At 47.6% G+C, this 16030-nt stretch overlaps 3 protein-coding genes across 3 annotated transcripts; 1 reads left to right on the top strand and 2 right to left on the bottom strand.

Moving 5' to 3' along the window:
* The first annotated feature begins 2939 nt into the window (after nt 1-2939).
* Nucleotides 2940-7237, top strand: LOC104282707 (ES1 protein homolog, mitochondrial-like). Its single transcript, XM_009880824.1, has 4 exons — nt 2940-3085; nt 5223-5394; nt 6188-6389; nt 7037-7237. Exons 1-4 carry the CDS (start codon nt 2978-2980, stop codon nt 7227-7229), a joined length of 675 nt encoding a protein of 224 aa, XP_009879126.1. The 5' UTR covers nt 2940-2977; the 3' UTR covers nt 7230-7237.
* A 1452-nt stretch (nt 7238-8689) lies between these two features.
* Nucleotides 8690-11824, bottom strand: LOC104282716 (caltractin-like). The gene is made up of 5 exons (XM_009880833.1): nt 11798-11824; nt 11401-11559; nt 10249-10377; nt 8991-9128; nt 8690-8776 (listed from the first exon to the last, which is right to left on the bottom strand). Exons 1-5 carry the CDS (start codon nt 11822-11824, stop codon nt 8690-8692), a joined length of 540 nt encoding a protein of 179 aa, XP_009879135.1.
* Nucleotides 11825-12394: 570 nt separating this feature from the next.
* On the bottom strand, nt 12395-15961 carry LOC104282706 (centrin-2). The gene is made up of 4 exons (XM_009880823.1): nt 15784-15961; nt 14104-14232; nt 13260-13397; nt 12395-12680 (listed from the first exon to the last, which is right to left on the bottom strand). Exons 2-4 carry the CDS (start codon nt 14224-14226, stop codon nt 12591-12593), a joined length of 351 nt encoding a protein of 116 aa, XP_009879125.1. The 5' UTR covers nt 14227-14232; nt 15784-15961; the 3' UTR covers nt 12395-12590.
* Between the last annotated feature and the right edge of the window lie 69 nt (nt 15962-16030).

Genomic DNA, 16030 nt, shown 5'->3' with positions numbered 1-16030 from the left:
AGTGTTCCTCTCTGCATGCGGGAGGAAATGCAAACGAGCGCCTCGCTGCAATAAATTTCAGGCTGTGAGTCAGCACGGGCTGCCGGTAGCTCCCTCCAGGGGCCTGTTAATTTTACTGTTGATTAACCCTTGTTAAAAAAGACACTTGAAAAAAATAATGCTGAGGGTTTATTACTATTACTGCCTTTCTGCTATTGCCAGTGAGGAAATTACACCGGTTAAAATTAAGGTTTTTTTTTAAAGAATCCATCTTGCTGGAGCAAACAAGTACTCTGCAAGCCCAGGAGCTCCTTGGGGACCGGGTATTTCTCCTAACACTGGCCATAGTCCGGCTGTTTGTCCCTGTCACAGCTATGAATGCCTGGCACCACTGTCCCATGCTGGGCAAACCCAGGGCAGATTCAGTGCCGTTCCCTTAAAGGTGACTTCTGTCCATGTGTCACTCCACGTCCATCGAAGCCAGCCTCTCTGCGCACACTCATGGGGAACTCCTCCTAAGTGGGTTTCATGAGCGAGGTGTCCATGCAAATACACAGTCTGGAGATGAGCAGCGTGAGGATAAACCTAGAGGAGCCTCGAGGGCTTTCCAGGAGAGCTGTGCAGGCAGCGAGTGAGTATCAGTGATTGCCATGGTCACTGCTATATCCCAAAGGTGACATGAAGGACCTATTCACAGCTTCCTACTGCTTCCCATGGAGAACATGTGATCGGGGCATACAGGTCTTTACCAACGGAGGAGAGGCTGCAGAAAGCGGTGGACGCTGGTCACGGGATCATGCCGGGTCACGCATCAAAGGAGAATTAGGCAGAGAACTGTTCTGTCAGAGCCAACAGAGTTTTGATGGAAAACGGGGGCAACCCTTGCCTGCACTTGCGTCCATTCCTCCATCGTTCCGTTTGTGTGCAATGGACCCGCGTAGGGCCTCTTCCCATGAAGGACTCGGCTCCTGTTCCCATCAGCCCCGGTTAAAGCAAACTCCACTCTCAGTCTCTTGACAAGACAAAAGATGCAGAACAGTGTAAAGAGCTTCACACTAGTATTTCTGGGGTGGTCAAGGAAGACTCTGCAGAGGTTCTACAGCAGCAAGCTGTGATGTTCCTCTTGGCAGATCCTGCTCTGTGTTCCCCCATCAGTCATGCTCCACAGCCAGGGCTGGAGCGCAGAAAAGCTGTTGGAAATGGGACTTAGAGCTGCACAGACTGGAGCTCAAAGACAAGCCTCCAGGATCACCTGAGAGGCGTTAGATCCGTACCAGCATCCAGAACAACCCCAGACTGTCCCAATGTCTCTACTGTAATAAACGTGGGCAGAGATACCCACAGAGTGTGGAATCACTCAACCGAAAAGTATTATTTATCAAGATTATGTTTATTGCAGATAATCTTTAGGTTCAGTATATCTATTGAGATAGATCTTACTGCACGGGGAAGCAAGCGCTGGAACAAGCCCGGTTTGTCTGGTTACACCTAACCAATTATATCAGTAAGGGGAACCAGCTCAGTCAGTTTGCAACAGGCAGAGCTAAATGACATGGTTTGCAGCAAGCAGTTAGTTTGTTTAAATCATCAGCCTCTGGGTACCTTTGTTCCATCATTAACGGGACTGCTCTCTAACCGGCTGAAGGAGGAAGAAGCTATCTGTTCAAGTTGCAGCGTGATTCAGCTGTTTTTTCATGCAAGAGGAAATCATACATTTCTAAAGCACAGTTAGAATACCATAGATATCAAAATAAACAGCAGTAAAAAGGCTCTGGGTGTTTTCCACATATATCTCACAGTTTAATTCCTGTTCTGGGTAATAAAATTAACTGAAAGGAAAAGCCTGTGCTAGGTTAGCTGGACTGCAAGTGCTTTCTCATGTGCCTTTTGTTCCTGCTTATACAAGCAGCAGCTCGGAGTACGTGGTCCCTGATATCACTAGTTTTAAGAGGTGCATGCAATAAATGAAGTCACCTGCATTAGCAACGAGTATCTTCCGCATGCCTTCCGTGACTAACGAACTTGCCAAAACACTATTTCATTATACATAGGATGCGCTCCATGTCTCTTCCAAATATGACAGAGACCCAAGGAAAATTTCTTATAAATAACCCCTGAAAAACATTCTTCAGCCACGGTGCATGAAGTTTTTTGTTCTCTGAAGAATGGCAAAACAGCCTCAAGAGGCCGCAGTTATTTCGACAGCGCAGAGCTGAAAACAGAGAGATACATAATCATCTCAGGTGTGAGCATCTGAAGGAAGAACAAGTCTCTGCATGAGCAAGGGATTTGCCCCATCACATGCTGCGAATCTTGCTGCCGTGTGCCCCTCCGGAGGTGAGGGCTCTGCTGGTTCCCGGGACCGCTTTCCTGGCAAATGGAGAGACGGTGCTGTCGATGAAGTATCAAGTTATTAGTTTCTAACAGCAGGATCCAAAGGCCAGGAAACAACTACAACTGAGTGCAAAATGTCTGCTCTTGAGAGCTGGGCTATGAGGATAGGAACATTTAAGGTCAGAAAAGGAAATCTTGGTGTTAAAAGACCGAGGCTGTCTATGCAGTGTAGGGTTTAAAAAACTGGGGTGCAGAGAGGAATACATTGGCTTGAATACTTGCTCTGGGCGGACTCCCTTTGATACCATCTTATGTGCAAAGACTTTGGTACTTTAGGCTGAAATAGAACGGAAAATCGACAGCTGAGAAGGGAAAACACAGCTGCTCTGTTGAACGGGTCACCTCAGCTGGGGATGCTTTAGAGACAACGTGCTGGGAAGAAGATCTGTAAGGGAGCAGTCAGTTGAGGAAACAAATAATATTTACATGCCCTGCCCGTGGCACTGGAAATAAAACCTTCCTGCCAGTAAGAAATTCAGCCCAACCCTCCCGGCCCCACCTGCTCCTGGGGGAGGGATCGCACTATAAAAGACTCCAGGCAGTGAACAGAGATGCACAGCAATTTGGGGCTCTCCAGGGAATCCTCCTGCTCCCGGTTGCGACCATGGGAAAGAGAGTGGCTGTCGTTCTGGCCGGCTGTGGGGTGTACGACGGGAGTGAGATCCACGAGTCTTCAGCCGTGCTGGTGCATCTCAGCAGGGAGGGGGCACAGGTAAGAGGCGCCCCGGCAGGTCCTGCCCCATCTCCGGCTCCTTTTGCTCTGCTCTGCTCTGCTATCTCTCTCTCTCGAGGAAGGTACTCGTCTCTAAGGAGCTTTGCAGCTTGCTGGACAAATCCCAAGCTGCGCATTGCTGCCAGGGTAATGGCAAAGCATCACTGACCGGAGTCAAAGCGAACGGCACGGGTGTAGGAGCTGCTACAGCGAGCACGGAGAACTCCCGGGTCTCTGCTTTGCTGTACGAGAGGATTGGCTTGGTGCTCTGTGTTGAGCACGTCCAGACTCTGAAACGAACTTTCCTAAATGCCTTCTGTATCCTTTTTGGCTTGCACCTCCTCTTTTCTGCTTCGGTATTTCTGGTTAAAAGATTACTATTGGGTTTTGGCTGTTTTAAATTCACCTTTTTAAAACCCCCAAAGAGTAGAACGGAAAATAGACAAGTTCTTGTGAGATGAATTTGGATAGGGGTAAAAAAGGCGACCCTCAATCAGCTGCTCTAACGTGCCGTTAGTCATGACAGTCACTCTGCCAGACTGGAAGAGGAGGGAGAGAAGCCCTGTGTAACGCTACCCTCAGCTCTGAGCCTCCCACAAATCTGGGTCAGAGCCCTTCTCCCGGGAACCCCAATTGCTCTATGAAATACGAAGGCCCAGTGGCGATGTACGTGTGCCGCAGAGCCAGCCCACCCAATTCCGAAGCCTTCACAGCGCATTCTCTGTCTGGCTCACCGCTGGGACTTGTCCAAACCTTTTCTCCGCTGTCTGTAATTTTGCCTCTCCTCTCCTGGAGCTGCGGCAGTCGCTTCCATACTGCCATACCCTGAACTGGGAAATTCACAGCACCGTCCGCACTCATGCCTGGGTAGGCAGGGACCTCTAGCGGAGGACACCCAGGACTTATTTCAACCCTCTCCTTTTATTTTTCGGTCATGCTTGCCTAAGGAAACAAGGAATAGCACAGCACAGCACAGCACAGACTAGACCATTCCAGTTGGAAGGGATTTACAACGACCACTGAGTCCAACTGCCGGACCAATTCAGGGTTGACCAAGTTAAAGGATGTTGTTAAGGGCATTGTCCAAATGCCTCTGAACCACTGCCGGGCTTGGGGCATCGACCACCTCTCTAGGAAGCCTGTTCCTGTGTCTGACCACCCTCTCGGTATAGAAATGCTTCTCAATGCCCAGTCTGAACCTCCCCTGGCACAGCTTTGAACCATTCCCACTCGTCCTGTCCCTGGACCCCAAGGAGAAGAGCTCAGCACCTCTGTCTCCGCGTCCCCTCCTCGGGAAGCTGCAGAGAGCAATCAGGTTGCCCCTCAGCCTCCTTTTCTCCAAATTAGACAAACCCGGAGTCCTCAGCCACTCCTCATAGGACGTCTCCCAGCCCTTCACCAGCTTTGTTGCCCTTCTCTAAAAGCCTTTGAGTACCTTAACATCCTCCTTAAGCCTCCAAGCTTGTAGAGTCCCAAAATCTATCGCCTGTTTGCGATGTTTTCCACTCTTAATTACTGCATGTGAGCCTGAAACGGTTCTGAAGGAAGGGGAGGTATTTTCCAGAAAAATAAATACTCTGGCTTTGGGAAAGTAGTGGCTGGGGAGAAGAAACTCGAAGTCCTGTCTTAAGGAGGCCCATGGTGTGACAGCAGCACCCACAGGGGATGACTGGCGCTGTGGGGGGCGGCTGGGGCAGGGCTGGGGCTGCCCCACTGAAGGGGATTGCTTGGGATGCGGATGGAAACCCCTAAGAAATGGCTTCACCACCGGCTCTTGGGACACCTCGTTTTCCTCAGAAGGAAAGGAGTCACTGCTTCCTCTCCAGCACTTCAGGCCCCAAAACAAGCAGTGTGGGCTAGCTTCTCTGCTTTCACCTAACACCACCCTCATTCCTTTAGGGTCAGGGTAAATGTTCCTGTGCAGAAGCTATAAAAGACTTCCCTTTCTTTCCCCTCCCTATGATAATAACCTTCCTGATGACGGTATCAGCTACAGGTGAGCCTGAAGGTCACTGCATTCACCAGCAAAGTTCTTTCCTAACAAAGTAACTCAAACATTTTCATTCACTGCCTATGATCTTTAACGTCCTTAGGATACGTGACTGAAGGGTAACAGACCTTTCCCCTCCCTCCTCAGGCAGAGGTTTATGCTCCTGATGTTGACCAGATGCATGTGGTGGACCACGTGAAAGGACAGCCAACTCAGGAGAAGCGCAACGTGCTAGTTGAAAGTGCCAGAATAGCCAGAGGCAACATCAAGGATCTAGCTAAGCTGGATGTCAAGGGGCTGGATGCCCTCATCATACCAGGTAGGATGGCACACGGGGGCTGCACGTCCAAAGTTTTGGGAACAGCTTAGATTTGCCATCAGCCTTGAATGACATGGGAGTCCTGGGCTGGAGGGGAACCGGGCAGAGGCACTGGGGAAGAAGACAAGCTGAAAGCAGGGACTGGAAGGAGAAACATCTTCCATCTGTGCTGGCACTGGCATGCAAGCTTGGACTTATATTAAAAGAGAACATGGCAATGCAGAAGCTTATCCCAAGGGGAGAGGGCAGATAACTGCCAATTGAATTATCCTCTGTATCATCTACTGAGCTTTTTTTTTTTTTTTTTTTACTGGATGTAAAACTATCCCCTCCCTCACCAACACACCTACCTCCTTGCCAGGAGAAGCAGAGGCTGGGATGGAGAGCAGGTGACTCAAAAGCGGAAAGCTTGGTCAGTCTGGCAATTCATCTTCGGTGAAAGTATGACCACGTGCTTTCAGTGGCGGTGGATTAGGCCTGGAGCAAGGATTAAGAGACAAGTGAAAACTTGTTAGCGTGTTCTACCATAATTCAGACAAGAGCTCATGGGTGCAACACAGTACCCAACAGAGCACTGATACCTTTCCGCTTCAGTTCTGTGTGGAAGCAAGAAATGAGCTCTGATGTCTCATCTCCTGGCAGTCAGCTCACACAGGTTCAGCTTGTCTATTTTTAATTCTTTTATCAACATTGGACAAATGCTGCCATCCACCAAATCCATTTAAGCATTCTACTAAGTAATACCTGAAAAAAAAACCTGCCCTGGAGTACTAATCTGTTTCTCTTTTCTCAGGTGGCTTTGGAGTGGCTAAAAACCTGAGTACTTGGGCCACCCAAGGCAAGAACTGTGTCGTCTCCAAAGAGGTGGAGGATGTCCTGAAGGCATTCCACGCTGCCAAAAAGCCCATTGGCCTGTGCTGCATTTCCCCAGTGCTGGCAGCCAAAATCTTCCCAGGCTGCGAGCTGACCGTGGGTCACGACACAGAGTGTGAGAAGTAAGTAACCTCAGAGGGCTGCTACGAAATCATACTGTGAACATCACAGAATCAGCAATGCCTCCCCAATGTATGTAGCACCTCATCTCATGCACTTCTTGGTCCCAGGGTAGGGAAGACACCAGACCACTGACTCCTTAAGATAAGCAGATCCTAGGTAGGACCAGGATGGTTGCACAAAACTTGGTCGGGTTAACAGAGGGAGGGAGTTAAACCGTCCTTGCTCCTACGGGAAAGCTCTGACTGAATTGTCCCATTGGCAGGGAAGGAACTATGATGGCCCTTCCTTTGAAGGGCTCGGAAGTAATGTCACTTGTAGGAAGCTGGTGGGGAAAAAAAACCCCAAACCTAAACACAAAGTCTGGTGTGGGCAGAGTTAAGTAGTGGAACATCTATCGTGGAACATTAAGGTCTTATTTTGGCTTCACTTCAGATTTTTAACTTGCTGTAATCTGGAAGTTTTCCTGGTTCTGTAGTTCCGGAGAAAATCCTCTGACAGGAAAAGATTTGGATCCGATTGTGCAGGCTTTCTGCAGGGACCATCCATCTTCCTGTAATTAACAGACTTCTCAATCCAGGCATTCATCAAATCGCTCTGTGTAATGACACCTTCGCCACACAGAGTTCATTCTCTTTTCTTCTTGTAGATGGCCTTACGCAAAGACTGCCGAGACCATGAAGGAGCTTGGCTGCAAGCATGTGAACAAACACGTCACTGAAGTTCACGTGGATGTGAAGAACAAGCTGGTGACCACCAGCGCCTTCATGTGCAATGCCCCCATTCATGAGATCTACGATGGCATCGGAAAAATGGTCAAAGAAGTGGTCAGACTTGCCTGAATGCCACAAAACCCCAGAATCCGTCTCCTCCGGAGTGCAGGCACTGAGCCTCGGAGAACGTTCTTCCCCTTTTTACACCCACATGTCAACAGGCAAACTGCCACTCAGACGGAGTTCTTCCCCCCCACCAGACCTCTGGGGGCTGCTGAGGAGGGAGAACTCCGGAGCAGTGGAAGCGTTGTCGTGTCCTGCCAAGGAGATGCCTCTTACTGACAGCAAACTGGCAGTACTCGGAGTGTGGGCACGCACCGAGCCGGCACGCAGAAGCCAGCGGGGCTTCCACAGGGCTCAAATACAGCCGTTGTCTTTGGTTCTGAGTGGCTGAGGAGTTGCCTGAGTCATGTCAGTCATGACTGGGCTGACCTGACATGTCCAAATCGTGTACCAACAGGAATCGGCCCCTTTCTGAGATCCCTTACACGTCCATCTTTGCCAGTACTCCAAAGCTCCCCACATGCCTCTGCCCCACAGAACACAGGAATTAGCAGCAAACGGAACAAACGCGGTTTTGCTACTGAATAAAACCTGACACTTTTTACATGCGCTGAATTCTGCTTTCTTTTTTTTTTTTTTTTTTTTTTCCACTTTTTACTCTGGATTAGGGCATGCTTTTAGTGCTACTGGTTGGCCAATGAGTGGGGAAAACAACAGAGGAAGAAGTCACCAGCAACAAATCCAACTTGTTTTGCTGGGATGTGTCAGAATCCAGATTTGGGCACGCATACAGTATCAGTGAGAGCAGAATGAAACCAATGTCGGCATCCAGGTCGAACGGGAAGGGGTGAAATTCTTCCCTTGTACTAACAGAAGACCTGCTAGGATAGCATGGAGTATTTTGGAAGCAGCCTTCCATACTGCTCCCAGGCAGAAAGAGTGCGGGGTGAGGGCTAGGCATCCCAGAGAAAGCTGGGCAACCTCCAGTCCCTTCCAGTCTCGAGAAAAATTCCTAGAAACAACCTTGAAGCAACAATTCTGCGTTGCAAGAGGGACAGAGTACCTTATGGCAAGTAATTGTTCCTAAGCCCTTGAAGCCTTGTCCTGTGCACAGCGCGGGAGTTCAGGAAAGGTACAGAAGTTTCTGTCATAAGCAATAACTTTTGAGAGTTATACAGGATTTTCTGAGATTGTTTTGACTAACTTACCAGATAGGCTGAAAAGCTACGGGGTGTAAATGCAATAGGGAGAATTCCAGGGACTGGCTGAAGAATTTGAATTAATCTCTAACTTTAGTTCCCACCTACACAGACACAAAGCTAGGAACAACCCTTTTTGCTGGGATGCGGAAAACTGCTTGTCCCAGTGGAGAAGGAAAATCAACCCCAAAGATGAAACATTAACAATATTTTGGTGTGTTTTGACACCCAAGAAAGGCAACAAACAAGAAATAAGGAAGCTGGAGAAAAGTGACATTGTAACTGGCTGTTTATATGGAAATGGGAGAAAAAAAGAGAATCCTGTAGTTAGGAGTCGGTCAGTGTCAGAATCCGTAGGAACTCCTTTTTGTCCACTTCCCCATCTCCATCCACGTCTGCTTCATCAATCATCTCCTGGGGGATAACAAAGATTTGGAGACCAGGTTAGGTTGGATCTGAGAGGGTGGACACTCACAAAGGAAGGTCGGAGGCAAGGTCCAAGTGAGACTGAGATCTCGTCCACTGCAAAGTAACATAGCACAACCGCCCAACCAGTCTTCCCCGCAGTAACACACTCCCCTCTCTCCCTGAGCAGAGCATGAGAGGAATATGTTTGTACTTCACAAACCTGCAGCTCCTCATCCGTGATGTCTTCCCTAACCTGCCCAGCCACCACTTTGAGATTCTCCAAGGAGATCTTGCCAGTGCCATCACAATCAAACACCTTGAAAGCTTTCAGGATCTCCCTTTCCAGACATGGCTCCGCCTTAGCAAGGAAATGAAAAATGCCTTCGTGTAAACATGACATCAGACCGCCCTACAACCCCGCAGTTGGGGACTTCAGCCAGCAAACATTTGCAATCCAATCCAAGACGTCATTTTGGGGAAAACATGGCCATAGAAGAGGGTTATCTATGCTGCTGCTTCACCTTTGCCTTCCCCCCGACCCCTGTATAACTGCGTATTAAAGGAAAAGCCCCAAGAGAAGTTGCCTGAGCAGCGTGCGGACTTGGCCTGGAATACCCTGGCCAAGCTTGGCCAGGAAGAAGGGGACTCACACTACTACTGGAGGAGGAAGCAGCTGCCAAAAATGATCCAACGGCTATAGCTTTCTTTTATTTCAAAAGCGAGCCAGGCCAATTCTGGCTCTTACTGCCCTTCCTCAGCTCACACACAGGCACTGCGTACACAAGTCTGCAGGCAGCCGTGGGCTCCGACTGAACTAGGGGGAAAACGGGAAGGATGGGAGAGGCAGAACCAGGCAAGCTGGTGCTCTTTGAGAATGTCCTATGTCTGCACGCTGCCAGGGACGACAGGATACAGAGGGTTTTGAGCCACAGGGATCTCAGACGGGCGATGAGGACTAGGGAACATGAAGCTGATATTGAACAGCATTTCTTTGGACTCTGCACAAGCTTGTGTGGCTGTTGTGACACCTGTAAGTGGACACCAAGGAATGATTTCTCTGCAGATGGTGAATTGTCCATCTGATGTATGACATTTGCTCACTGAGGCCTCAACTGAAGATAAATGGCCCTGTGACTATAAAGACAGAACTGAAATTTCATGTGGAAAGGTCTAAAGAAGGGAATTGGGGGCTCCTCGGTGCTGTGTGTGCTCTGGGATGGGAAGGAGATTTCTGCTGAGATGCAGCTCTCTCCATCTGAACTGACCGTCCTGCTCCCTCTATAGCTCACGGAAAGAGGCAAGAGGGGTAAGGACAATTCACCCAAAGGTAGATCTCTAAAATAGCTCCAATGAAACTCCTGAAACACTCCTGTTTCTCCCCTGCAGGGAAGCAGAGTGACCCAATCTACTGTGGCTCCCTGCATCATAAAGTTAGGAAAGAGGAATTTCACTCCTCATGACCAGCTGGGCTCACATACCATTTTCTGAGTCATCACCTGCAGAAATGACTTAAAGTTTAGCTTCCCTGACCCTTCTTCACTGAATTCAGAGACGATTCTCTTCATATCTTCTTTCCCCAGTTCACAGCCCAGAGCCCTTACAGTTACCTGCCAAAAGAGAAAACAGACCAATGTCTTGGTGTACAAATCAGGCAGAAACAAAGAGGGAAAAATGTTTGAAACAAGCAGAGACATGAAATTGGTGAAAAAAAACCCAACTTTCCATCAACAGCTATTCATCTGCCATTTTGTCTCCAGAGAACAGGGTTCTGTAGCTGTCTAACATCAGTAGTATAAGGCCGTGAAAAATTACCAGGTGCTTGTAAATGATTAGCCCCATTTCCAACATTTATGTTTACTGCCAGTCATTTCTGTTTGGCTACAGTAATTCCAGTTGCAGGTGACACCGTGGCCACAGAGCAACTGTGCCATTTTTACCAGCCTGAGGGCTGATGTGGGTCACTCAGACTGTGCAAACGCACCCCAAAGAGCAGTGAACACCCTTCAGCTACAGCAACTTGCACTGTGTTTGTAAAGGCAGTTAGAGGATGTAGGCTGATGGAGAATTTTGCCTGTAAAACGTCATTCCTCCACATTCATCCCACAGCGTCACAGAAAAAGGACCCAACCCCATCACTGCTCTGGGCTGAGTTCAATCAGCAGCAGAGAGATGAAAACTCTACACGCTGTTCTAAACCCCCACTCCAGGTGGAGTAGTATAACCGCAATACTGCAGGAATATGATTTTCCCCACGTGAAATGGGTTACGAAGGATATGCTGCACATTGCGCCTTCTTTCAGGTCTGCCCAAACAAAGCCCCTGCAGCACAGGTTAACGTTACCCGGGTGCCCCGATGCAAATGTGACAGAGGAGATTCACAACCAGGGTAGGAAAGTAGAAGGCCTCTAGATGAGAGCGGTGGGAAAATTTCACTCCACCTCCTAAAAGCTCACCGTGACCAGAGGTTCTCATTCCTGACCAGGTTTTCTCCTCCGTAGCCGAGACATGGGAATGAAGCAACGCAGCTGTGTGGGGCTTCACGGGGGGGGAATGAGAACAAGCGAGGAGTCCCCAGACCTCACAGCCTTTGCTTTCGGCACTAAACACGCTGCGTTTTTACTGCTGCTTGCCTTCAAGCCGCTGACATACATCAGGCCCGAGCCGTCGCCATCGAACAGCTCGAAGGCCTCTCGCAGCTCTCGCCTCTGCTCTTCGCTGAGCGGGAACGCGGGAGCCGGTTCCTCCCTCGGGGATCTGCCCCCGCCGGCGCCTCCCCCGCTGCTGGAAGCCTGCGGGGAGAGATCCGCCGCCCTCAGCGGGGCCGGGGACCGCCACAGGCCGCGGTGTCCCTCTCTGCCGCCACTGCCTCCGTTTCCCTCAGCAACGCCCCACCCCGCCTTAGGGGAGATTTCCACGGAGCAGCCGTGTCCCCGCTGCCCGCCGAGCACCCCCGGGGCCGCGGCCCGTCGCCGAGGAGCCCCGGGCCGGGGCGGGGAAAGGTAGGCCCGGCCCCGCCGCCCCGCTCACCATCCCACCCGCAACCACGCCTCTCATTGGCTAGCGCTCCTGCTCCTCAGGGAAAGCGCGGTGGCTGATTGGCCGAGGGGGCGGGACAAGGCCCGCGGGGTAGCCCCGCCCTCAACGCCGCACTGAGCGGCTCTGTCGGTATTTGCGCGTTCCGCTTTCCGCTTAAAATAAAGACACTTTATTTTAAATACAACGTTGTATTCGCAGCTACTGAATATTCCCGCAGACATTTCATCAGCAGCACTGGTAACTTCCCTCTTCTTTTGCAAAAAGTGCAAACTGAATAGCGGTAAATTAAGTTACCCCCCCACCCAGTTTAAAGAAAAATGCTAAAAACCAGGGAGGGGATAATTACCATAAGACAGTACTAAAAAGCTGACCCCTGCAAATATGTCATATAAAATGAGTTCTCAATAGCTAGGCCAAAGCAAAAAACTTCCAAGGGTGGGGAAATCGAGATTGACGCCATCTGGTTTTTAGTCCTCTCTTTACCAAACCAAAAGTGTTTGACACATGGTTTTTCGAGAAGGATCCGAATACCGGCACTGAAAAACGTGCTTCATGTTTTGAAAACAGAGTGTAAACATCTTAAGAGCACAAACAAGCAACCAGGTTGCTACAGGTAAACAGGTTAGCAGTTGGGTCACAAACACAAGTTTAACATCATCCACTTAACAAAAATAATAATAAATATTGACCTGTATTTTCTGCTGTCTCAAAAGAAACAAAAGACTGTAAAAAAAGTGAGGCACCAACCAAATGTATATACATATATGCTAAAATAAACTCTGTTTCAGTAAAGGCTGGTCTTCTTCATGATCCGCAGGAATTCCTGCTCGTTCACTTCCCCATCCCCATCTCTGTCTGCTTCATCGATCATTTCCTGAAAGACATTTGGATTCAGAAATCAGATGGGGATTAGAGTTATTAATTCAGAATTAAAACCTCTTCTAAGTAAATTGTATTGGAGGGGACAGTGTTAGCTCAATGTCAAACCTACCATGCTACAAAATATTTACTTAACTAAACACTAATGTGATTTTATATATATTTTATACGAAAATCCGTATAGAAAATGTTGTATTATAGGAACTGTCGTGGAAGAAACAACATGCTTGGCGCAGAGTTGTTCCTTTTACAACACTGTAACTCCGTAAAACTGTAATTCTACTGACGCGATTCCAACAGCCACGTACACATAACCCATCTTTGGTCTCAGGATCCGCTTCCCAACCACAAACTGAGAGAAGCTCTTCCATTTCTGCCAGGAGGGAATGAGACTGCGACTATTTACACAGGTTTTAAAGAAATGCAAATATGAAACCAGGTAACACCTTAACATTCCACGACTGCCTTCCGATTCAAGGGACACAGCCTGATCCAGACCTTCCAGTGCTCACGACACACAGAGGGCGACCGTGAGCGCCGCGCTACGCTGTGGTTTCGTACACCAGGTACAGACCTGCAGCTCTTCATCGGTGAGATTTTCCCCCAGTTCTTTGGCAACACGTTTGAGGTTTTTGAAAGAGATTTTGCCAGTTTCATCGTCGTCAAAGAGTTTGAAAGCTTTGAGAATCTCCTCCTTGGAATCTTTTTCAGCCTTAAAGAAGTAAGCACAAGTTTAAGGAAAAACAGTAGTGGTTATATTGTAGGTAACGCTCAAAATAAAGTTTTAAAAGACACTCATTAGAAAGACTGAGAAACTCTCTTAAGAGCAAATTTAAAGAACCCCCAGCCAGCAGGAAGGATGTGTACAAAAGCTGAAGGCAGGGAGAGACACAGAGATGCTTCCCGAACCTCAGGGTTTCAGGGAATTTTTTCCCCTCTCATAGCTAGCCAGATCTCTTTGGGATTTCAGTATCCAGATCTCCCACTGTTAAAATACCTGGTTTTACTCAACATTTAAGATTTTTAAAACCAGAGATTTCATCTGTAAATGTCTTGAAAATCAATAAAAGAAAATCCAGTGCGTTGCTACACAGTCACCCATGTCACATGTCAATACTCCCAACAGCTTTCTGCAGGCCAGAGCTGGTTTTAAACCGTGACAAAAACCTAGATTTCAGTTTTTCCCTTTTCTCTCACAAACAGAACTGATTGCTAAAGAAACTTGTTAATGACATAATTAATTCCACCTGAACTTGAAAAAGGAGATATGGTAGTCCCTCTCTTGCAATTCTAACTTTTATATATTTTGTTGTTAAGATTAAATTAGTGCTTTCATCTTCCACTGAAACCAAAAGGAGATGAAAGGCACTCAGCCATTTTCAAAATTGCTTTCACTTTGCCTTTTAAAATCAACATACCATTTTCTGCGTCATCACTACCAGGAAGTCATTGAAGCTGATTTTTCCTGTTCCTTCTTTATCGATATCTGATATCATTTTCTTGATCTCTTCTTTTTTAGGTTCAAACCCTAGTGCTCTCATAGCCACCTGTGAGAACAAAAATAAATAATTATAAATCATACAAAACTATAAACAAACCACGAGGATAGGGGGAGCAGTTGAACTTTATGCCACATAGTGTTCAAACACGCATTCTGTGTCTCAAGGGAAACTGCAAGGTAAGTGGCAGACTTAGAACAAGGCTTCTCTACACACAAGGGCGCATTGAGATGCCGAAAACAGGAATACAACCATTCATATTCTGGAGCTGTCCTTCAGTGACTTCAGAAACTTCCTAAACCCATTCTTACCATCGCATCCACCACCCCTAGCTTGGAACTGGCAAGAATTCGGAGGGTAACACTACATAATAGAGCCTTGCGAGAGGGATTTTCTTTGAGAAAAGTTGGATTTTTATTTTTTTTTTAGAAAGTCTTAGCATACCTATTTTGGTGTAAGCTTTTTTTTTTTTTAAATTCTTGTGGTGGGCATTCAGAGCAGAAAGAGTCCCACTTTGATTAATATTTTGAAGGAAAAATCCCAAACTGCTGCATGGTGCTGTGAATAGCAATTTCCAAGCTTACTAGAAAACCAAATGTTATTCCATTCTTGTCCAGGGAATTGCTGCTAGTATTCCCTTTACAATGAGAAACAAGACACTAAATAATAATTTTAAAAAGCGCTTATTTCACTCCCTGTTGTAAGCAAAATGGCTAAATGGAAGACGTAGAAATGCCTCAACAAAATAACTTCAAGACAAGTGACTCCACAGAAAAAAAAGTTTCCATCGTACCTACAACTCTACAGAACTCCGACAACCTGATCCGATGGCACAAACATGGAAGGTCTTAAGCTAGTAGATGGGGAACTTAAATGAGTTAATTTTTCATGCTAGTGACATGAATCTCTTTTGATGAATGTTGGGAAAACACAGTTCAAACACTTGGTGTGCCTTTTTGACAACACTTCACTAAGCAGCATATCCAAGGATGCCTTCACTAGCAGACACATGTATGCACACATACATGCTTTCCTTTTTCCTCCTTTGATAAAGGGACAAGAGGCACATCTGAAATCAGGTCTGCTCCCTATGGTCTTAATTAATATGGACATCCAGCTTGCAAATAGGAGGGGCAAATTCTGAAAGCAAAAGAAGTCCTAATTTATTGATTACTGTTCTTCCCAAAAGACAGGGATGGGGAGGGACCAAAAGTGTTTTGCAATAAATAAAAACATGAACACCATTAGTGTATTCCTTAGCTTGGATAACCTAATTAGCAAAGTATGCAATCCTCAACAACACATAAGAGGGGGTAAACTCCCCACTTCAATATGCACAAACCCTTTCCAATGTTTTACTAACAGACAAGGAGACAGTTCAGAAAATACAGAACTATCAATGTATTTTGGCCAGCCTGGTCCTAAAGACAACTGATAACAGCAGTAAAGAGCTTATAATTAAAGACAAAAACGTTCCTCTTGACAACAAGATGGGGGGGGGGGCAGAATCTCACCTGTTTAAGGGCATTTATGTGTTTATGCCCCTATAACTTTATAATCCCAGTAGAACTGCACCTCTAGCACCACGAAGACTCTTACCTTTAGCTCCTTAACATCTATGTTGCCGGTGCCATCTGTGTCAAACAGGTCGAAAGCCTCCCGGATCTCCTGCTTCTGCTCCTCGGTCAGCTCCAGCTTGGGACTCGCCTTCTTCCTCTGCGACGCGGCTCCTAGCGAGGGCTTCTTCAAGCTGGAGGCCTTGGCACAGCAACACAAGAGAAAAGGAGCATCAGGCCGCCGCCGCAATGCCCCGTCCCGGGAAGGGGGGTGAGGCCCGTAGGACGGC

Source organism: Charadrius vociferus, unplaced genomic scaffold (genome assembly GCF_000708025.1).
Source record: "Charadrius vociferus isolate BGI_N301 unplaced genomic scaffold, ASM70802v2 scaffold573, whole genome shotgun sequence".
Lineage (NCBI taxonomy): Eukaryota > Metazoa > Chordata > Aves > Charadriiformes > Charadriidae > Charadrius > Charadrius vociferus.
This window is presented reverse-complemented; position numbering and strand designations above follow the sequence as displayed.

Bases quoted from the DNA above. Each gene is read 5' to 3' on its own strand.
- LOC104282706 (XM_009880823.1), bottom strand. From the start codon at position 14,226: ATGAGAGCACTAGGGTTTGAACCTAAAAAAGAAGAGATCAAGAAAATG. The intron at 13,398-14,103 runs GTATGTTGATTT...TACTTCTTTAAG, and splicing joins TAGTGATGACGCAGAAAATG to GCTGAAAAAGATTCCAAGGA. The intron at 12,681-13,259 runs GTCTGTACCTGG...AATGTCTTTCAG, and splicing joins TCACCGATGAAGAGCTGCAG to GAAATGATCGATGAAGCAGA.
- LOC104282707 (XM_009880824.1), top strand. From the start codon at position 2,978: ATGGGAAAGAGAGTGGCTGTCGTTCTGGCCGGCTGTGGGGTGTACGAC. The intron at 3,086-5,222 runs GTAAGAGGCGCC...CTCCCTCCTCAG, and splicing joins TCAGCAGGGAGGGGGCACAG to GCAGAGGTTTATGCTCCTGA. The intron at 6,390-7,036 runs GTAAGTAACCTC...TTCTTCTTGTAG, and splicing joins CACGACACAGAGTGTGAGAA to ATGGCCTTACGCAAAGACTG.
- LOC104282716 (XM_009880833.1), bottom strand. From the start codon at position 11,824: ATGAGAGGCGTGGTTGCGGGTGGGATG. The intron at 11,560-11,797 runs GTGAGCGGGGCG...CTCTCCCCGCAG, and splicing joins GCGTGGTTGCGGGTGGGATG to GCTTCCAGCAGCGGGGGAGG. The intron at 10,378-11,400 runs GCAAGCAGCAGT...CTCTTTTGGCAG, and splicing joins TGTATGTCAGCGGCTTGAAG to GTAACTGTAAGGGCTCTGGG.